General features: G+C 49.8%; 2 protein-coding genes across 5 annotated transcripts in view; both read left to right on the top strand.

Moving 5' to 3' along the window:
- The first annotated feature begins 240 nt into the window (after window positions 1–240).
- NRBP2 (nuclear receptor binding protein 2) lies at window positions 241–12442 on the top strand. The gene is made up of 18 exons (XM_036742127.1): window positions 241–388; window positions 2016–2138; window positions 2226–2327; window positions 2586–2675; window positions 2848–2888; window positions 3301–3395; window positions 3514–3537; window positions 3632–3715; window positions 3924–3979; window positions 4242–4337; window positions 9403–9535; window positions 9821–9923; window positions 10075–10125; window positions 10203–10338; window positions 10898–10951; window positions 11145–11208; window positions 11519–11574; window positions 11731–12442. Exons 1-18 carry the CDS (start codon window positions 275–277, stop codon window positions 11797–11799), a joined length of 1491 nt encoding a protein of 496 aa, XP_036598022.1. The 5' UTR covers window positions 241–274; the 3' UTR covers window positions 11800–12442.
- A 5431-nt stretch (window positions 12443–17873) lies between these two features.
- The window catches only part of PUF60 (poly(U) binding splicing factor 60), a 35614-nt gene continuing 33921 nt past the window's right edge, over window positions 17874–19566 (top strand). For 2 of the 4 annotated variants that reach the window (XM_036763719.1, XM_036763702.1), the window contains exon 1: window positions 17874–17956. In XM_036763719.1, coding sequence (XP_036619614.1) covers window positions 17933–17956 — 24 coding nt within the window. In that variant the 5' untranslated portion in view covers window positions 17874–17932. The remainder of the gene's footprint in view (window positions 17957–19566) is intronic. The other 2 variants (XM_036763735.1, XM_036763710.1) reach the window with 1 other exon arrangement.

The following is a 19566-nucleotide window of genomic DNA, read 5'->3' as shown; positions in this document are numbered from 1 at the left end:
CAGCCAGCCCTAGGCGGACCCCGCGGGGCGGGACCAGGAGGGAGGGGCTCCGCGGCCGCTCCCAGGCTCCCGCCTCCGCCCCGCTGCAGCTGCGGCCGAAGCGCAGCAAGAAGAGCCCAGAGGAGATCCAGGAGAGGGAGGGGCGGGGCCGTGGCCGTGGCCGTGACCGTGACCCTGAGCTAGCAGAGCCCTCCGAGCCTCCGGCCTGGCCCGCGCCGGCCCCAGCCCCGGCCCCGGCCCCCGGCCCCGCACCGCTCCCCGGGCGGCCGCAGCCATGGCGGCCCCGGAGCCGGCGCGGCGGGGCCGGGAGCGGGAGGACGAGAGCGAGGACGAGAGTGAGATCCTGGAAGAGAGTCCGTGCGGCCGCTGGCAGAAGCGCCGGGAGCAGGTGGGGCCCGGGCCCCCCGGGCTGGGAGCGGCCGCGCGGCGGAGACTGAGTAGGACCTGGCCCAGGGTGGGCGCGAGCGCTAGTACTAAGGGGACTTGGAGTCTTAAGAAGGGGGCTGCCTGAAGTGTGTGTGTGTAGGGCGGGGGGGGGGGGAGGGGAGTTCGGGGGGTCGCTAGGACCCAGGGGCACTCGTGGGCCCTGAGCTGTGGACTAGGAGCTCCGGGAAAAGGAAGACGCTAGGACCCTGGGGACACGTGAGCCTCGGGCTGAGGAAGGGGAGCTGTGGCTACGAGGAGATTCTAGGACCCGAGGGGTTCGTGGGCGGGATCATAGAGCCCTCAGTGAAAAGCAAATTGTGGGACTCGAGGGGCTGGGAGGGAGGGGTCAGGGCTCTCCCGGGGCTGCCGGCTTATGGATAGGGGTCAATAGGAACCAGGGTTAGTTGGGGCACTGAGGGCGGGGTCCAAGAGTAGGAGAGAAGGTAGCTGCTGTTTGCTGTGCCTTTGGGGCGGGGGTTCAAAGTATTATCTGATGGGAGGGGAACAGCAGCAGAAACCTACTCTGAGGGGCTGCAGGGTGGGGCCCTGAGGGGCTCGGATGGATGGGGAGGTAGGCTTCTGCCTGCTTTGGCTCAGTGCCCAGGACTTGATCCCTCAGTCCCATACCAGCTCCTACTTGCCCCACCTCCCATCCCTGAGCTCTGCGGGGCCCCTACTTTTTGCCTCACACCTTTTAGAACGGGGAGAGAGGAAAGACAGGCAGACAGACATTATCCTAATCGAGTGCGGGGAGAGAGGTGCAGACACAGTTTTTTCGGGGTGTACAAGGAGGAATTGCTCAGTACCACAGTGGGTTAGGGTGATGAATCTCAGTAAGGCCCCTTCTTTTTGCTTCACTCCCTTTAGAGCAAAGGGAGAGAGATGGGACAGACATCTCCCAGTGAAGGGAGGAAAAAAGGGCCAGACAGAAAAGTATTCCGCGATGCCGTGCAGTGTATTCAGAGAGGAAGGGCCATGATACCATGGGGTGGGGGGTGGAGGTGGGTCCGGATCCGTCACAGGCTGGGGGATCGGGAGGCATATATACAGCAGACATTCCTAGTTTGATTAATCCTCCTCTCCTGCTGTTATCCAAGTTCCTGGGTTCTAGGGAAGCTGGTGGTTTAGGGGGCAGGTGAAGGGAAGATGGGTACAACTTGAGGCCCCAGGGGAAGCCACCTTTATGAGGGCACTCTAGGTAAAAGGCAGGGTCTTATATCTAGACAGTATCTTAGGGGACCAAATGGGCCCCTGTCCCTTACTTACTTCAGCTTTCCCTTTTGGATCAGGCGACTGCTCTGTTCCCTCCTTTCCCCTCCCCTTCCCTTCTGAGTCTGGGCTAGAGATGAGAGGAGCCTTTGTGTGACCCAAGGGGGCCAGGGAAGGGAAGGGGGGGGTGGGGCTGGCATGGGCCTGTGTCTTTGCGCTACTTGTCCAACTCCCCTCCTCTTGGCCCTGATCCCTGACTTGACTGGCCCTCTTCATAACCACACCTCACTGTGTGCCCAGCTTGAGCCCCTAACCTGCCAAGCCCCTGCCTTATACACTCCTGGCTTCTGGTACCATGAATGCTCCCACTCCCTTTCCAGGTCAACCAGGGCAACATGCCAGGGATCCAGAGCACTTTCCTAGCCATGGACACAGAGGAAGGTGTGGAGGTTGTGTGGAATGAGCTGCACTTCACGGACAGGAAGGCCTTCAAGGCCCATGAGGTGACCCCTCCCTCCCCCCCAGTATCGATTGGTATCTCCTTCCCCTAGTCTGTGCTTCATCTCCCCCTCCACCCTCTGGTCCCCCAGGAGAAGATCCAGACTATGTTTGAACAGCTGGTGCTCGTGGACCATCCCAACATTGTCAAGCTGCACAAGTACTGGCTGGACACGCCAGAATCCAAGGCCCGGGTGAGCCTAGTGTCCTGCCCAGTACAGAGACTGCCTCTGGACCTGTTCCAAGCTGGACCCCCTCCCTTCCCTTTTCCCCAGTTCTTGAGCCACTGGTGGGGAGGGGCAAGGCTAGAGACTCAGCCTAGACTACCACCTAACCTCCTCCTGCTGCCACTGCTCACTGACTAAGTCAGTCCTCACTGTCAAGGAGCTCCCCAAGCCCCCTGGGAATATGAGGAGAGTATCTAGAACTGAACCTTGGTCTTGCCCATCTAGGTGATCTTCATCACTGAGTACGTCTCCTCTGGCAGCCTCAAGCAGTTTTTGAAGAAGACAAAAAAAAACCATAAGGCCATGAATGCCCGGGTATGGGGGCTCAGGGGGAGGGGCCTGTTGGTGTTGATGCTGAGGAGCTGGGCTCAGAGGATTTTAACTCCATCTCTGAAGACCCTCAAGTGCTTGGTGCCTGGTGGGGAATAAGCCGGATGTTTCCCTGAAGCAGCAAGGACTTAAGCCCTCTCCTTCCCTCTTCCTCCAGGCCTGGAAACGCTGGTGTACGCAGATTTTGTCTGCTCTCAGGTGAGGTGGCCCCAGCCCCCAGCCCGCTTACTATGTATTTTCCTCACACTACTTCATATCCCCAGCTCACTCCTCTACTTGGCTTTTAGTCCCCTATCTACTCCCTCCAGTCTCTCGTTTCCCCCAGTATCTGATTCCTTCTCTGACAGATACAAGCCATGTGACCAAGGACTAGTCACTTGGACTCCCAGTGTTCCAGAAAACTCTCTGAAATAATGTATTACAGATGAGTTGCCGATCTGCATTGATAGAGTTTCTTCACTGTGAGTTCTTCACACCAATGAAATCATAGATTTGGAACCCTACTCACAGAAAATACATGGACACACACGCACACACGCACACACACACCCTCTAATACCATATCCCCTAGTCTCTAGCTCTTTCTGAGCTGGGGCTTGTGTCTCCTCAGCTTTCTTCACTCCTGCAACCCTCCCATCATTCATGGCAACTTGACCAGCGACACCATCTTCATCCAGCATAATGGCCTAATCAAGATTGGTTCTGGTGAGCTGGACTGGGGGGCCGTGGATGGGGGAGAGCCAGAGAAGAAGGAAAGCCTACCTTTTTGCTGGCCATGCTCCTCCCCACCACCCATTCACATTTTTCTTTCTTTCTCCCTCAGTCTGGCATAGGGTATTCTCCAACGGTGAGTTTGAGGCAGGGATGGGTGGAAGTAGATCAAGTGCCTTTTTGGGGAAAGTCTTTTGGGGCTACCTCTCTCTCTCAATCTGTTCCTCCAGCAATTCCAGATGATCTCCGTAGCCCCATTCGAATTGAGCGAGAAGAACAGAGAAACTTGCATTTTTTCCCCCCGGAGTATGGCCGTGAGTGACCACTGGGACCCCTAGGGCTGTCTTCTTCCAGACTTCCTTTTTCCTTACAGTTCTCCATATGCACTCCCTTGTTCTCTTACCCCTAACCCTTTAGTACTCGAACCATTTCCTTGATCCCTGACCCTGTGATACCTTCTCCCTGAACTTTGATCCTGTGGTATACACCCTTCCTCCCCTACCCTTGCTTCCTCGATTTTAGAGGTTGCTGACGGGACAGCTGTGGACATCTTTTCATTCGGGATGTGTGCACTGGAGGTATTGGCTCCCCTCCCCCTGATCTCCCCAGCATGGCCTTCTTGCTCATATCCTACCCTGCCCATGCCCTTTCCTCCCAGCATGCCCTTTCCAATCCCTCCCTAGGATCCTCCACCATCCTTCCTCACCCTGAGCAGAGTCCTTCCTCTACTTAAACTCCCATACCTGCCCTATTATCCTGCTTCCTACCCCTACTTCCCCCATTTCTCTCTTTTACACTGCTCTCACTTAGGCTCTGCCTCTGGTCTCCTCCCCTTCTCAGATGGCTGTGCTAGAGATCCAGTCCAATGGGGACACCCGGGTGACTGAAGAGGCCATTGCCCGTGCCCGGCACTCACTGAGTGACCCTAATATGCGAGTAAGAGCCTATGTCCCCTCCCAGTTCTTCCTTAGCGTTCTTCCTGTGTTCCACCAGTCATATATCATCTCTAGGTTTTATTGAGTGTCAAACATGGCTTAGCTTTTCTCTTTCCCGGTGGAATCTCTTTCTGGTTTCCAGTATTGGAGAATGGCCACAAGAGGGTCATAGTAGTCAGGAATCATAGATTTAGGTCTGGAAGGAATCTTAAGGGAAATCTGGTCCAACCCTCCCATTTTTCAGATAAAGAAACCGTATCCCAGAGATTTTAGGTGACTTGCTTAAGGTCAAACATGTGCAGTCAGTATTTGAACCCAGGCCCTCAGATTCCATTGTAACATACTCTTCTCTCTGTCCCTTTGGTTCCTCTTCTCTTTCCTGCCCAGTTACCAGGTCACATGTACAGTCTCTCTGGAGTGTTCATAAGATTTATTATTTGCTGAAACATTGCTACACACACTTATGTTCCTGCTTTTGGTGATACTTCCTTGTATCTCTGATCACTTCAGTGGTCAAGGGCAGCCCTGACTACTGCCTAGCCTTATTTCGGGGGTGGGGGAGGCAGTTGAGATTAAGTAACTTGCCCAGGGTCACACAGCTAGTAAGTATCTGAGCTAGATTTAGACACAGGTCCTCCTGACTCCAGGTTAGAGCCCCGTGCTCTATCCACTGCACTACCTACCTGCCCCTTCCCTAGCCCTATTTAAGAATATCATGGCCCAAGTATTTCCCATCATGATCATTCCCTCCCAAACCTCACCTGACTCCATAGTTCTTTCCTGTAGTCCTTAATAGGACAAGTTAACTCCTGCCAACCTGAAGAGGTACCTTCTTTTACCTGGATCCCAGGCTTTCCCTGTGGGCCTCACGTTTTGTACTGTCTGTGAAGATGGCTCCTTTGTCCCCTTTTTGGGGTCCCTTTCCCAAACCTAGATTCTGGAAAACAGTTATTTCCCACCTGGGCTCCAAGATCATTCATTCCTCTATCCTCAGGCCACCAATAAGCTTCTTGGAGACACTCCTTTCCTAGAGTTTTTTCTCTCTTTTCCCCTTGGTTTGTGCTCTCTCCCTACTTCCTGCTTCTTTGGTCCTGGCTTGCCTCTCTAAAAGTCCTTTTGTACTTCTTAAAGTTGGCTGTGGTTCATCGGGGTGGTCAGTCTTCTCTCATTCTGGGGAGCCACCCTGATGCAATCTGCCCAGAATCCATGAGCAAGATCACAGCTTCCATTGTGGCCTATTTTCTTTTCACTTTGATAACTCTTAAATAGGAAAGAAATGATGCCTTCCCTTCTTACAAAGTATTCCCCCTCACAACAACCTTATCAGGGCTGTAATGCAAATGTTACTCTCCTTGTTTTTTTCGATATGGTGCAAAAGTTAAGTACCTTGCCATGGTCCCACAGCTATTAAGTGTCAGAACTGGGATTTGAACCCAGGTTTCCTGACTCCTCTGTCCAGTGCCTTTTTCTTCTAGGTTACCTTGATTGGGATTTATAGCTCTGCCTGTTTCCCTACATGCGAACTGATGACCTCATTGTCCCAAGTGACTTTTCATACTGCTGCCTTGTTACGCTGCTAATCATTCCTTGAACAGTGACTTACTTACTAAGCCCCTGTTATGTTACGAGGCTGGGGTGCTGAACACTAAGAGTCCAAGGATGAATAATGACACATTCCCTAGCTTTAAGGAGCTTAAGACCTGAGATCTTTCAGATGAACTGTAATGTCTGACCATACCTCCTCCTGCCTTATACTTATCAAGTTGATTTTTTTTAACCCAGGTATAGATTTATATCCATTAAATTTCTTTTTTTTTCGATTTGACTCTTTTTTTCTTTTAAGAGCTTTTTAGCTCCTAAGTATGTGATCCGGTGTTGGTTGGTCCTATGGTTCTTCCATCATCTGCAAATTTAATCATTGAGCAAATTGTTAACTTGTCAAGGACAAGTCCTCCAAGTTGACATTGACTCAAACAATCAATAAACATTCCCTAAGTGCCAGGTGCTGTGCTCCAAGGTGGCAATACCGAGATAAAAAATGAAATTGTCTCTGTCCTCAAAGAGCTTACCTTCTGTGGGGTGAGACAGTGTGCATATATGTGAGCCTATCCAGCATAGCCATACTAATTGATTTAGGATATTGGGCAGTAGCAGATGAGGTGGCCTCAGGCAAGAGGCACGGCCAACTCAAAAGTCCAGAGACAGAAAAGAATGTCGCCTGAAACAGCCAGGATGGCAGTTTGGTTTGGACTATAACATGTGAAGACTGATATGTAAGAAGCCTGCAAAGAGAAGTTGGAGCCAGCTTGTGAAGGGTTTTAAATGTCAAATGGAATGAGTTTAGAGGTAATAGGGAGCCACTGAATTTATTGAGCAGGAGAATGACATGGTCCAACTAGTGCTTTTAGAATATCAATAAGGCAGCTGTGTAGAGGATGGATTAGAAAGGGGCAACACCTGAAGCAGGGAGACCAATTGGGAGGCTATTGCAGTAGTGCAAGTGAGAATGGACGAGGGCCTGATTTAGCTGATATAGCCTTGTGAGAAGAGAGAAGGGAATGGATGTAGGTGATGTCGGGGAGGTAGACTTGACAAGACTTAGCACATTATTGATTATGTTTGTGTGTATGTGTGTACATGTGTGTCTGATGGAGAAGGGGGAAGGGAGACATTGGCCCGTTAGTGACTAATCTTTAGGGCTGGTCACCCAAGGAGTTCTGAAGCTGCCTACCCTTACTATCTTCTGTCTCCATTTGTCTGTCTTGTCCAAAAGGAAATTATGAGACACTTGGTTAAGGATGGTGTTTGCAAAGTGATCCAGAAACCGCAAAGCCCAAGGATTTGCCCCTCCCCCTCGTGGTTCTGAAACTATTTCAGTGCTTTCCCTTTGGCACCTCTTTTTGGTACATGGGATGCCACGTAGGGGCTGCCAGAATGTCCAGTCATCTCTCCAGTTCGGGCTTCTCTGGAAAAGTTTGGCATCTCTTTTCCTCACTCTCCCATGTCCTCTTTTCTTTTTGTTCTTAAATATACATTTTGGGTTTTCTTTCTGTTACGTTTTCCATTGAGTCCCTCCCCCACTCATTCCCAGAGAACTATTTCTTAGGCTAAAGAGTAAAAAAGAAAAGAAAAAAGTTCCACAACACAAACCAACATTCCAGACAAGTCTGACATTCAATGCAGATTTGCATCTCTGGTCCCCTCACCCTTTCAAAGGCAGAGGAGGGGTTGGGGATGAGGTATCTATTCACAGCTTCCTGGGGCCAGGCTTGTTCATTATAATTTTTTGGCATTCCTTTCTGATCGTTTTGTTGTTCTTTCCATTTACATTGTTGTAGTTCTTGTGTATATTGCATCCTGGTTCTGCTCACTTGCATCAGGTGATACAAGTCTTCCTGTGCTTCTCTACATTCATCACATTCGTCATTTCTCACTGGCCGCTAGGTCACATACTGTACCTGGAGTCAGGAAGAACAGTTTGAATCCTTCCTTGGGGAATCTGGGCAATCCCTTAACTCCCCTCAGCCTCAGTTTCTCCATCTTTAAAACGGGGGCGGGGGGACGGTAGTAAGGACCAAATGAGATAACACAGGTAAAACATTTCGCAAGCCTGAAAGCACTCTATAAACACAGGTTATTATGATTGCAGCCCAGTGATATTCTATTACACTCATGAGCCATGAGCCATGCGCCATGGCCCACTTGATGGGCATCTGCTTTGTTCCCAGTTTTTTGCCCCCTTCCTGTGGGGACTTTGTTATATCCAGAAGTGAATGCCTTTTGTGTATGGTTTCCCTAGGATTACCGCCTGAATGGGATGAGCCAAGAAGTAAGAACCCCTAGAGCATTAACTTAAGGCTGGACCCCCTCGAGTTCCCATTTCTCTAGCACTTTTATAAAAAAAGTACTGTCCTCAGGACAGCCCCACAGGTATTAGTACTATTCAGATTCAGAGATGGGGAAGTAATTTGCCCTTGGCCAGGTGGTAAGTGCTTGAGCACCAGGTTTCCTAATTGTGCTGGGAGCACCCGCTATCAGGACCCTGTTGCCCCTAGCACTCTAGAATCCTTTATTACGTATTAAGCTCATTGAGGCAGGGAGTACAGGGGTTAACACCATTTTATAGAGGAGGAAGCTGAAGCTCTAACAGACAGTGATGATAACTACGGCTACCATTTATAGAGTACTTTGAGAGGTTGCAAAGCTCTTTACATACCTTTCATCTGAGCCTTTACAAATGAAAAGACTGAAGCTCAGGATTAAAGACTTGTTTGTGTCTTCCTGTCTCTAACTCCACCATTTTGTCTCCCCTACCATGATGGCTCCTCCACCTGACCTAGGTTACAGAATTGTTCAAATCTGGGCCCCGACTCCAAATCATAGGCTCTTTCCCCTATGCTACAAGGATACACAGTTGGGGAGAGTTACAGAAGAACAAGTCTAGAAAGTCTCTGATGATGATAATAATAATACCTAACATTTCTACAATGAATTAAAAGGTTTGCAAAGCACTTGACTTATTTTTTTTCCTTTGGTTTCACTTTCACCATAAGCATGTGGATTAGGCATTTTTATCTCAATATTGCAGATGAGGAAACAGGCTGAATTTAAGGTTAAGTGACTGGCGCAGGGTCACAGAGATAGTATCCGAGGCAGATTTTGCACTCAGGTCTTCCTGACTGACTCCAAACTGTCCACTGTGCCACCTGTTGGTCTCATGGAATAGTGAAGGGAGCTTGGTCTACTCTGAGCTCCCTAAATTCTTCTGAGAGTGGGAGTGGGAATGGCCCAGTCTCTCTATAGCTGCCTGACTGGGCCTGGACTTTAAGGAAGGTCCCATCTTCAGTTCTTCCAGCTTTTTACTCATGAACCCATACTCTGGAGGGAAAGGCAGGTGTTCAGTGATGCCAACATTGGGTCCTTGGGGAAAACAAATTTCACCTCTATCTCAGGAGTCCAGACTATCTCTCTTTGCCTTCCCAATTCATTCAAGTCTTCCTAGCGTCTCACCGTTCAGCTTTCCAGCTGTCACTCCTGCGCCGCTCATGTGCCCTGTCCCCCCACAGGAGTTCATCCTGTCGTGCCTTGTCTTGGACCCAGCCTGCCGACCTTCTGCTCACAACCTTCTCTTTCACCGAGTGCTCTTTGAAGTTCACTCACTGAAGCTCTTGGCAGCTCATTGTTTCATCCAGCACCAATGTGAGTAACCCAGGGCATGGTCCAGTCCAGTAACTCTCGGGAATGACCTGGGGATGGAAGGCAGCCATCGTGGGTAGGGGGCATGGGGGGGGAGGGGGTGTGTATGTGAGTATCTGGAGTGGGTAGATATGGGGGGAAGGGTTAGAGTGACTGGGGCTGAGGAGTGGATTTTGGATTCACCTAAGTAAGAGAGTGACTGAAGGTAGGAAAGGTATTTGGTTGGCACATGTGAGTTGGCAGGGAGTACTGATGGCCTGTGTGAGTGACCATAAAAGGCCTCTTCAGATCTGATGCCAGAAAATGTGGTAGAGGAAAAGACTAAGGTGATTGACCTCAACATGGTAATGGCTGAGATTCATCGGACGGGCCGGCCGAGGGTTCAGTGGCGGTGAGTGTTCTCCCCCTCCCTCTCCATCTCTGTTTTCTTCCGGGCCTCAGGTCCTGACTGCCCTGAAGGGGGAGGGGGAAGGTTGAGGTCTGTTTTTGTCTCTGAGAACTCTCTCATCTTTCCACGAGCGTATACCCTTCCTCTCCCCCAGGTACTCTGAGGTCTCATTTTTAGAGCTGGACAAGTTCTTAGAAGATGTTAGGTAAGTAGATAGCAGGGGGTCGAGGAGAGAGATTAGTGAATTCATTGTCATTGTTTGGCCTTTCCCGGCTTCCCCAGGAATGGAATCTACCCGCTCATGAATTTTGCTGCCTCCCGGCCCCTGGGGCTTCCCCGAGTACTCGCTCCTCCCCCTGAGGATGCCCGAAAAGCCAAGACCCCTACCCCAGAGCCTTTTGATGTAGAGACCAGGAAGGTAAGCTTGGGAGGATCCCAGAACCTCGGAGATGGAGGGGACCTCAGAGGCCTCTAGTCCATCCCCTCTCCCTCAGGAGAACCCCCTTCACCACATCAGCATCTGCTCCCATTAATAGAACGCTTGTCGTTCAGTTGTTTTTCAGTTGTGTCTGATTCTGTGACCCCATTTGGGGTTTTCTTGGCAAAGATGCCGGAGTAGTTTGCCATTTTCTTCTCCAGTTTATTTTAGATGAGGAAATTGAGGCAAATAGGGTTAAGTGACTCGCACAGGGTCACATGGCTAGTAAGTGCCTGAGGCCAGATTTGAACTCAGGAAGATGTGTCTTCATGACCATGGGCCTAGTGCTGTAGCTACCTAGCTGCCCAAGAGTACCAGGAGTTGGAGGTGGAAGTTCAAAAAGTCCTTACAACTACCTATACCTGACAGAGAATCATCCAGCCCATTATTTGAAGACCTCCTTAGTGAAGGGGAATCCACTGGGAGGGGAGGAGGGAGGATTTGTTAAGGGGAGTGAGGCAGGGAGTACAGTGACTCCTTCACTTCCCTCCTCCCCCAGGTTGTACAAATGCAGTGCAACATGGAGATGAATGAGGACAGAGCTCAGTGGCACGTAAGTGGGATCCAGGAGAGGCCCCCCCCCCATACAGACACAGACACAGACACAGACACACACACACACACACACACACACACTCACTCACTCACTCACTCACTCACTCTTCCCAGCACTCACATGACTTCAGCTCCGCCTCTGAGATCCCACCAACATGTGTCCTGGACTGACTCTTTGTCCATTTCTTTAGCTCACTCTGCTCCTGGTCCTGGAAGACAAGTTACACCGACAGCTGAGCTATGATCTCCTGCCAAGTAGGCACTTTGCCCTTACCCTTCTCATGCCCTGCTCTCCTCCTTTCCTTGCCCCTGTTCCTCTCAGCCACATCCCTCCTCCTCTTCTTACCCTTGTCCCTCTCTTCCCCTCCCAGCCCAGGCTTGGCTGTGGGCTCTTTGGCTCTGCTCCTGCCCAATCCCAGTTTAGCTGTGGGTTCCCTGGCTCAGTGTTGGCACTTTCTCTCTCCCTACCCCTTTCTGCCTGGTTTGCCTTGGTGGGGTTGCTGGGGGGGGGGGTGGAATTTGGCAGGGTGGGAAGGGTCCTTACTCTGTCTTCTGCTCCCTCCAGCTGACAGTTCCAAGGATCTAGCTACAGAGCTGGTTCATTATGGCTTCATTCATGAGGTAAGGGGGGTGGGGTGGAACCTGCACAGGGCCCCAGAACAGGTAGGGGTGGAGGGTGGGAAGGGACCATGGGAAAGGGGTTTAGGGGAGGAGATGAAGAAACTTCTCCGTCCCTTATCTTCTTCCCCATGGCTTTCCTCATCCCATTTCCCCCAGGATGATTGTGAAAAACTGGCTGCCTTTCTGGAGAGTACCTTCCACAAATATCGTTCAGCCCCACCCTGACCTGGGCCCCATTGTCTACCTGCTGGGCCCCTTCTTCCTGTAGCCTGGGAAGCATTCTCCAGATATTACCCAGGAGTGTGAGGGCACAGGAAGTTCACATCCTGCCCCAGTCCAGGGCCACAATTTGCTGCTCCCCAACTCTGAAAGGGACTTGGGGATGGGGATGGGGGATATAGGGCTATGCTGCTGGAATTGGCTAAGAGAGTGATGAGGTGAGTTAGAGGTGTGTGGGAGTGTCCCCTAGAGGAGGTGGGGAGGGGGTATACCTGATGCTTCCTCCCTGGTGAAAGACTTGGCGGAGGTTAGACTTCCTCTGTCCCCCACCCCCCTCCCAAAGAATTTCAACCAATGAAGTTCCTGTTCCCTTCCCCCACGCCCCAATGCACACAACTATTTGGGACCAACACCTCCCCCTCCCTCAAGAATCTGTTCCCTCTCCAGGCTTCTGTGTGGCAGACTTGGGATGCCTTTGGCCCTGTCATTTTATCCACCTCTGTTCAGGGCCTATCCTGGGGGATGAGGGGGCTTGTCCTTCTCCCTGACAAACCAATGGTGTCCTTTTCCTCCCCCTTTGCTCTCATTCACAAGGGGGTGTCCCATGTATTGTTCACGGGACAGTGAATAAACAATGTACCTGCACGGATCCTAAGGCCTGCCATTCTTCTAGGGGATTGGATGGAGGGTCTGCAGAGGGAGGAAAAAGGGCTGTTGGGGACAGGGGAGCTGGAGACAAGGGTCAGTTCCAAGCAGGTGACAGAGTACAGGGTAAGGAGGGTAGATGTGAGATTCAGCAAACCTGGGTGCTGCGCTCAGTTTTGCCACACACCTGTCTCCTCAAGCAAGTCACCTGACCTCTGGGTGGACAATGGCAAATGCTCATTCTTGCCCTCTGCACCTCACAGGCTGCTTGCAAGGTATTTAAAATCTTGTGCATACTGTCAAAAGAGAAGCAGTATAGTATAGTAGGCAGAGTCTGGAAGACCTGCATTTAGGACCTGCCTCCCACCCATACTTCTAGTGTGGCCAATGGTCAGCCAGTCCCTTAAACCTCCAGTGCCCCCAGGCTGCTCTCAGTCTGAAATACACAATAGTTTCTGATGGGCACTAGTGGAAGCAGTTGGTGTACCGGGAGGTCCTACCTAGCACTTCTGTAAGTACGGTCTGGACAGAGATAGAAATTGTACGTGTTGAGGAACCCATGTGTGCCTAGCACATACCAAGCTTCACTAGGGAAGATAAAAATAAATAAGATAGCTCCTTGTTATCAGGGAGTTAACAGGATCTTAAAGCTGGAAAGTTACTCAAGTCTGCCAGTTCAACCTGTCTCTGAGCATGAAGCTTCATCTGCAGCATCCCTGACAAGTAGGTGTCTGGCTTGAAGATGTGAAGTGACAGGAGGCTTACTACCACCCAAAGCAGTCTGTTCCACTTTTAGACCAATCTGATTATTAGGAAGGTTTCCATTATATTAAGCCAGAATCTGACTCCTTATAATGTGTTCCCATTACTTAGTCCTGCCCTCTGGGGTGAGCAGAACAAGTCTGATCCCTCTTCCCTGGACAAATTTTCAACTACTTGGAGAGCGTTGCAGAGGAGCCTGTCCCCCTCTGAATTTGCTCCTTTGGCAATGCCCTTCCTAAAGCATGACCCCAAGAACTGGCCACAGTGCCCCAGATGTGTTCTGACCAGGACTGAATTCCAGTGAGGAAATCACCTTCCTCATTCTGGTCCTAAATGTAGCTGGTGGCACAGCAGATAACCTGGAGTCAGGAAGACCTGAGTTCAAATCCAGCCTCAGACGCTAGCTATGTGATCCTAGGTGAGTCACTTCCCCTCTGCCTGCTTTATTTCTCTCAACTATTAAATGATGGCTACTTACCTCCCAGGATCAAATAAGGTATTTGTAAAGCACTTAGCACAGTACGCAACACATAGCAATCACTACATAAATGCTGGTTATAATTATTAGCTAAATGCTACCCAAGGTCATTGGTCTTAGGCAGCCACATCGAATTTCTGACAACGTATCACATCGAATACAGTACCCAAGTGTTTCTTCGCATTTGAACTCTTGACTGTCCTGCTTTCCTGATACCACTACTGATGTACAGTCCTTGTAGCATGCACCTCTCCCAGATCTTGCCTTCCCTGAGGCTTCACTAACCTCCTGGCTACCTTGGGGGAAGGATCATCCTCAGCAATATTAGTAAATAGCATCCTCATATATCAATACTTTGTGAGCTACAGAATGCTGCACCATATGATTTCCTCATATCTCAAGCAGCTCCTGGCGAAGCAATCTTATAGTGGGATCATCAGGGCTGAGTTCTGGGAGGAAAAGGGATGGGCTAGGGAGGTAGGGGGTGGCTATGAGCATGAACTTAGTCATTAACAAGCCAGTCAACAAACATTTTATTAAGCATGTAAAATGTGCCAGGAACTAAGGTAAATACTGAAGATCCAGAGAAATGCAGAAATCTGCAGGAAGGAGTTCAAATGCTGATGAGGTAGGCAACATGCAAACTATGTAGAGATGTGATATATACAGAGTAAATGGGAGGTAAGTTCAGGGGAAAGGCACTAGCATTAAGGGAGATTAGAAAAGGCTTCTTAAAAGGAGGATTTTAGCTGGGGCTTGAAGATGTGGAGCAGTGTAAGAAGAAAAATAGGAAAGATCCAGGTTATGCTGGACTTTAAAAGTCAAACAGGGTTTTACAGTTTATCCTAAAGGTAATAGGGACCCACTGGTGTTTATTTTGAGTAGTTGGGGGTCAAACCTATGCTTTAGAAAGATTGCTCTGGTGTCCAAGTGGAGGATGGATTGGAGTGGGAAGAGACTTGAGGCTGGAAGTCTAACCAGCAAGCTACTGCAACAGTCCATGTATGAGGTGATAAGAAACAGCATCATTACCATATCAGAGGAGAGGAGGCAGCATGCAGGGAGATGGTACCAAGGTATAACCAACAGGACTTTGCAACAGATTGGATTTGCTACCAGCTACTCTGCTTTCAACTCCATCCACTCTTCCCAGGATAAACTCACCAGGAAATTTGTAATCGTGGAGATTGCCTTCAGCATTGCCATTCACGCCTTATTAGCACCCTCAGTTCCTTCTGACTCTGATTGGAGGGTTGGAGGATAGAGCAAAAAAAAAAAATGCTCTACAGCATCCCTAAAGGGCTCCCTTTGAGCCTTTTATGGAGGCTAGTTATACTATCCTTCTCTTCATTTGCCACCAGCTGCTCTGCTAGGTTTTGACTCCATCATCATCTTCACCATGACTTAGCCCAGGTATCTCTGGCACTTCCCCCTCACCTTTTCAGCTTCCTTTTGTATGTTGTCTTCCTCATTTGACTGTGAACTCCTTGAAGGTAGAGACTGTGTCTAATTTGTGTCTTCGGTACTTAGAACCGTGCTTGGCATATAGTAGGCTTATCATATTTTGTATGTGGCAGGGGAGGGGACGGTGTCAGAGTGTGAGAAGCTGAGGATGACAAGTTGCAAGCCTGAGTGATGGAGGATGGTGGCCCTTGAGGGGAGGGTGTGGAAAGGAAAAAAATAGTTTTGGATATTTTGACTTAAAGGGACATCCAATCTGAAATGTTCAATAGGCAGTTGAAGTGAGTTGGGGGGTTAGGATTGGATAAATAGATCTGAGAATCATCTAAAGATTATCATTGAATCCCATGGGAGCTGATGAGAACACCAAGTGAAGCAGTAATAGAAGGAGAAGAGAAAAGGGCCCAGGACAGAGCCTTGGGCGACACCTGTGGTTAGTGGGCTGGACCTGGATGAATATCCAGCAAAGGAGACTGAGAAGGAGCAGTCAAAACAGATGGGAGGAGAATCTAAAGAGAAGAAACTGTCAAAGAAAAGAGAGTGCTCAACTGTATCAGGGGCTGCAGAGATGTCAAGAATGAAGAATACTGAGGAAAGGCTACTAGATTTTTCATTTATGGGATCATTGGCAACTTTGTAGAGAGCAGCTTCAGTTGGAAGGCCGACTGCAGAGTTAATGAGTGAGAGGAAAGGCGGTGGAGGCACTAAGTTTGCTCAGAAGGAATGTGAAACCAACTTTTCCCAGTAGCCAGCTAAGGTGTGCCCTTCCACTTTACCATCTACACTGTTCACTTGGCTTTTTGTTATACTGGCAATTACTTTGGGAGGCATTGTTGTTTAGCAGATTTGCAGATAACAGGAAGTTGGGAGGGAAAGTTAACAGAGATCATTGCATCATAGGTAGAGAGCTGGAAAGAACGTCAAAGGCTATTGTATCTAACGCTCTCTTTTTACAGATGAGGAAACTGAGGCCCATGGAATTTTAATAACTTGCCACCTTGTGTCCAAGGTGATATTTAAAACCCGGACCTCTAAATCTAAAGTGATTTTCCTAAAGCTAAAGGCTTACACCCCCACACACATAATAAGTTCAAATGGCTTCCCATCGCCTCTAGGATCAAATAAAAACCCTCTGGCGTTCAAGGCCCTTCATAACCTAGCCCCCTCCTAGATTTCCAGTTTTCTTACACCTTACTCCCGGGCATGTTCTCGTCAATCCAGTGACGTTGGTCTCCTGGCTGTTCCACAAACAATACACTTCATCTCTCATCTCTGGGCATTTTCTATGGCTGTCCCTCATGCTTGGAACACTCACTCTCTCTCTTCCTCTCTGACTACTGACCTCCCTCCCTGGCTTCCTTTAAGTTCCAACTAAAACCCAACCTCCTAGAGGAAGCTTTTCCCAGCCCCTCTTAATTCCAGTGCCTTCCTTCGGCTAATTCCTATTAATGCCTATTTATTCTGTACGCAGCTTGTTTGTGCTTTGTTGTTGCTTGTAGTCTTCCCCATCGTATTGTGAACTCACTGAAGGCAGGGATTCTCTTTTGCCTCTATTTGTATCCTCGGTGCTTAGCCTGGCACATAACAGGTGCTGGGTAAATATTTACTGACTCAATCGATCATGTGCCCAGAACTTTACAAATATTATCTCATTTAGACCTCTGTAACAACCCTGAGAGGTAGGTGCTATTATTATCATCCCCATTTTACAGCTGAGGAAACTGAGGCAAGCAGAAGTCAAGTGACTTGCCCAGTGTCACAAAGCTAGTTAAGTGTCTGAAGCTGAATCTGAACTCAGGTCCTTCCTGATTCTAGGCTCAGCAATGTACTGCCTAGCTGTCAGCCGGTAGTTGTAAGGAAAGCTTTTTAAAAAAGAAACCTTAACTCACACATGAATGTGAGTTTTTAAAAGTATTTTTACTTTGCCTGTTGTCAGGGAAAAACTTCCTTGACGGTTAGATCCATGGATCCATGAATTCGTCCTTTGAAAATATCTCATGTAGTTTTATTATCACAATTTAGGATTTACAAAGAGCTTCACAAATATTAATTCATTTTAATCTTCACCACCCTGGAGTAAGGTGCTATTATTATCTCTCCGTTTTACAGATGAGGAAAGTTAGGCAGGCAGAGGTTAAGTGACTTGCCCACGGTCACACTGACACCAAGTTTTTGAGGCTGGATTTGAACTTGGATCTTACAGATTTCAGACCAGGGGCTCTCTGTAATTGTGCCTCTGCATTTCAGTGGAACTGGTGTCCTTTTTAATCCTATATATAATTTATGCATTTAAAAAACATGATTTTGAGAAGGGGACCGTGTCGCATAAACGGTTAAGCACCTCTGAATTAGAACCATCTCCAGCTGCTGCCATCAGAGGTCTGCAAGGGGCTCTGGGACAGAGGCTGGCCGAGCCCGGGTGAGCGACGGCCTGAGTTTCTCGGGCTCCCCGGAGGGGGGCGAGATGACGGGCTCGTGCCAGAAGCGGCCCGTGCCCCCCGCCTCTCTCTCTCTTTCTCCCTCGGCGGGCGCCCTACCCTCTCTCCCAGCGCCCCGCCTTCCTCCTGCCACTCTTTCTTTGTCCCGCCTGCTCAGAGACGTTAGCCTTTAGTCTCGGGCCGGAAGTGGGCTCTTGGTTATTCTCTCTTCTCCCTTTCCAAGGCGGAGCCAAGGACCTCTCGCGAGTTGTCCACCAGTTTCACCTTCCGTTACGTCGGCTGGGAAGAGCTCTCGCGAGAGTGAGCAGAGTGGTGGGAAGAGTGAGGCGCGCGCGGCGGCCGCGGCGGACGCAAGATGGCGACGGCGACCATTACTCTCGTAAGTGAGCCCCTCCCGGAGTGCAGTCAGCGGCGAGATGGGCGCGGGAGGGTGGGGGGAGGGCCGGCTGAGGGCCCGGGAAGTCCATGGCAGGCGCTGCCGCCGTGTCCGCGGGTCCATCGCGTGGATCTCCTTCATCTCTAACCTCCAGGAGACGGGAAGGCGACGGGGGGGCAGGGCTACTGGCTTCCCGGCGGCGACGGCGGCGGCCTAGAACTACTACGCCCAGACTTCTTTGCGCCGGAGCGGTCGGGGCACCGAGTCCCTGTCGTTCCGCTTTGCATGCCGGGGGTGGGGGGGGGGGGGTAAATGTAGTTTTCGCTGGCCATCGCGGGGCATGCTGGAACGAGTCATGCTCTTCCCCGCCCCCATCTCCCTGTTGCATCCTGGGATGGGCATCGGGCTGCAGGGGTGGGGTCCAATAGTGCATGTTCCGGTGCCCCTTACCTCTCCATCCCCTTACCCTCCCGTTTGTGCCTAACAGCTTTGTCTGTGGGATCCCAGTTGCATGCTAGGAGGCTGCAGTGGGGATGATCTTATTGAAGGCAGTCCGCTGCCACGTGAGCAACGAGGCTTGGAAGAGAGGCTTTCTTCTGGTTGTGTTAATTTCCCTCTATATGAGCCTAACAGGGAGGCCGACTGGCCTCCTTCCCCCAGCTAGGGAATCCAGGGATCCCCAGCAAAAAGATGTGGATTGGCCGTGTCTTAACACTGTAAGCCGTTAAGTTCAACACATATGAAGTAGGTATTTTGTCTGAGTCCCAGGAAGATCACATGAATCTGGTCTCATGAAGCTTAGGGTCTAAATGAGATGTTACCACACGTACACACAAATATGATCCAAAAAGTAAAATGCCATAGGGGCAAGGGAGAGATTCATTCGAAGTCATTTATGGAAATTGAGGAAGGCGAGTTCACAATCAAGGAACACTGGATGAAGGCATTTATTTTCTGTGATCTGCCTGTGCAGATAAACATTCCTCCATTGATTTTTGTCTGTCCTTTTCATATATCTTCCACGGAGTGGCTATCTACCCAGTGGATTGGCGGCCTTCTTCAAGGTCTTTTGATATTTGCAATATTTAGCACATCTATTTGTTTGATCCTTTGCTTTCCATACCTGATTGGCTCATCCCATGACTAGAAAAAGTCATGCATCTTTGATGATGTCTTGATGATGGTACTTCCTCTAAGCCAGAATTTTGATTCTTCTGGGATGATGTTCCATGACTTTCAGTCAGTCTTAACAATGTTACTTGGAAATGCTAGCTATTATTACTGGGAAAATCAGGCAGTCAGCAAGCATTTATTAAGGTCTTACTATGTGCCAGGCACTGTGCCAAGTGCTGGGACTCCAAAATACAAGCAGAAAGTCAAGCTCTTGGAGCTTACATTCCAATGCTGACCATACAAGAAGGGGTGGTAGTGGTGGTACATGATGGTACCTGGTGAGATCCTTGGTAGAGAAAATATTGTGGAGAAAATTGCTCAGTGCCGCCTGGACAGGAATGAAAAATCTGGCTGTCCTGGGCTACTTGGGAGGAACCAGCTGAACAGAAAGTGACTCCTCAGGGGCAGAGAGCACTTCCAATGTGAAAAATATTCCAAGA

The sequence above is a fragment of the Trichosurus vulpecula genome, chromosome 1 (assembly GCF_011100635.1).
Source record: "Trichosurus vulpecula isolate mTriVul1 chromosome 1, mTriVul1.pri, whole genome shotgun sequence".
NCBI classification, from domain to species: domain Eukaryota; kingdom Metazoa; phylum Chordata; class Mammalia; order Diprotodontia; family Phalangeridae; genus Trichosurus; species Trichosurus vulpecula.
Note: the sequence above shows the minus strand (reverse complement) of the source record. Positions and strands in the feature narration are given on the sequence as shown.

Bases quoted from the DNA above. Each gene is read 5' to 3' on its own strand.
- NRBP2 (XM_036742127.1), top strand. From the start codon at position 275: ATGGCGGCCCCGGAGCCGGCGCGGCGGGGCCGGGAGCGGGAGGACGAG. The intron at 3,396-3,513 runs GTGAGCTGGACT...TTTCTCCCTCAG, and splicing joins CCTAATCAAGATTGGTTCTG to TCTGGCATAGGGTATTCTCC. The intron at 9,924-10,074 runs GTGAGTGTTCTC...CCTCTCCCCCAG, and splicing joins CGGCCGAGGGTTCAGTGGCG to GTACTCTGAGGTCTCATTTT.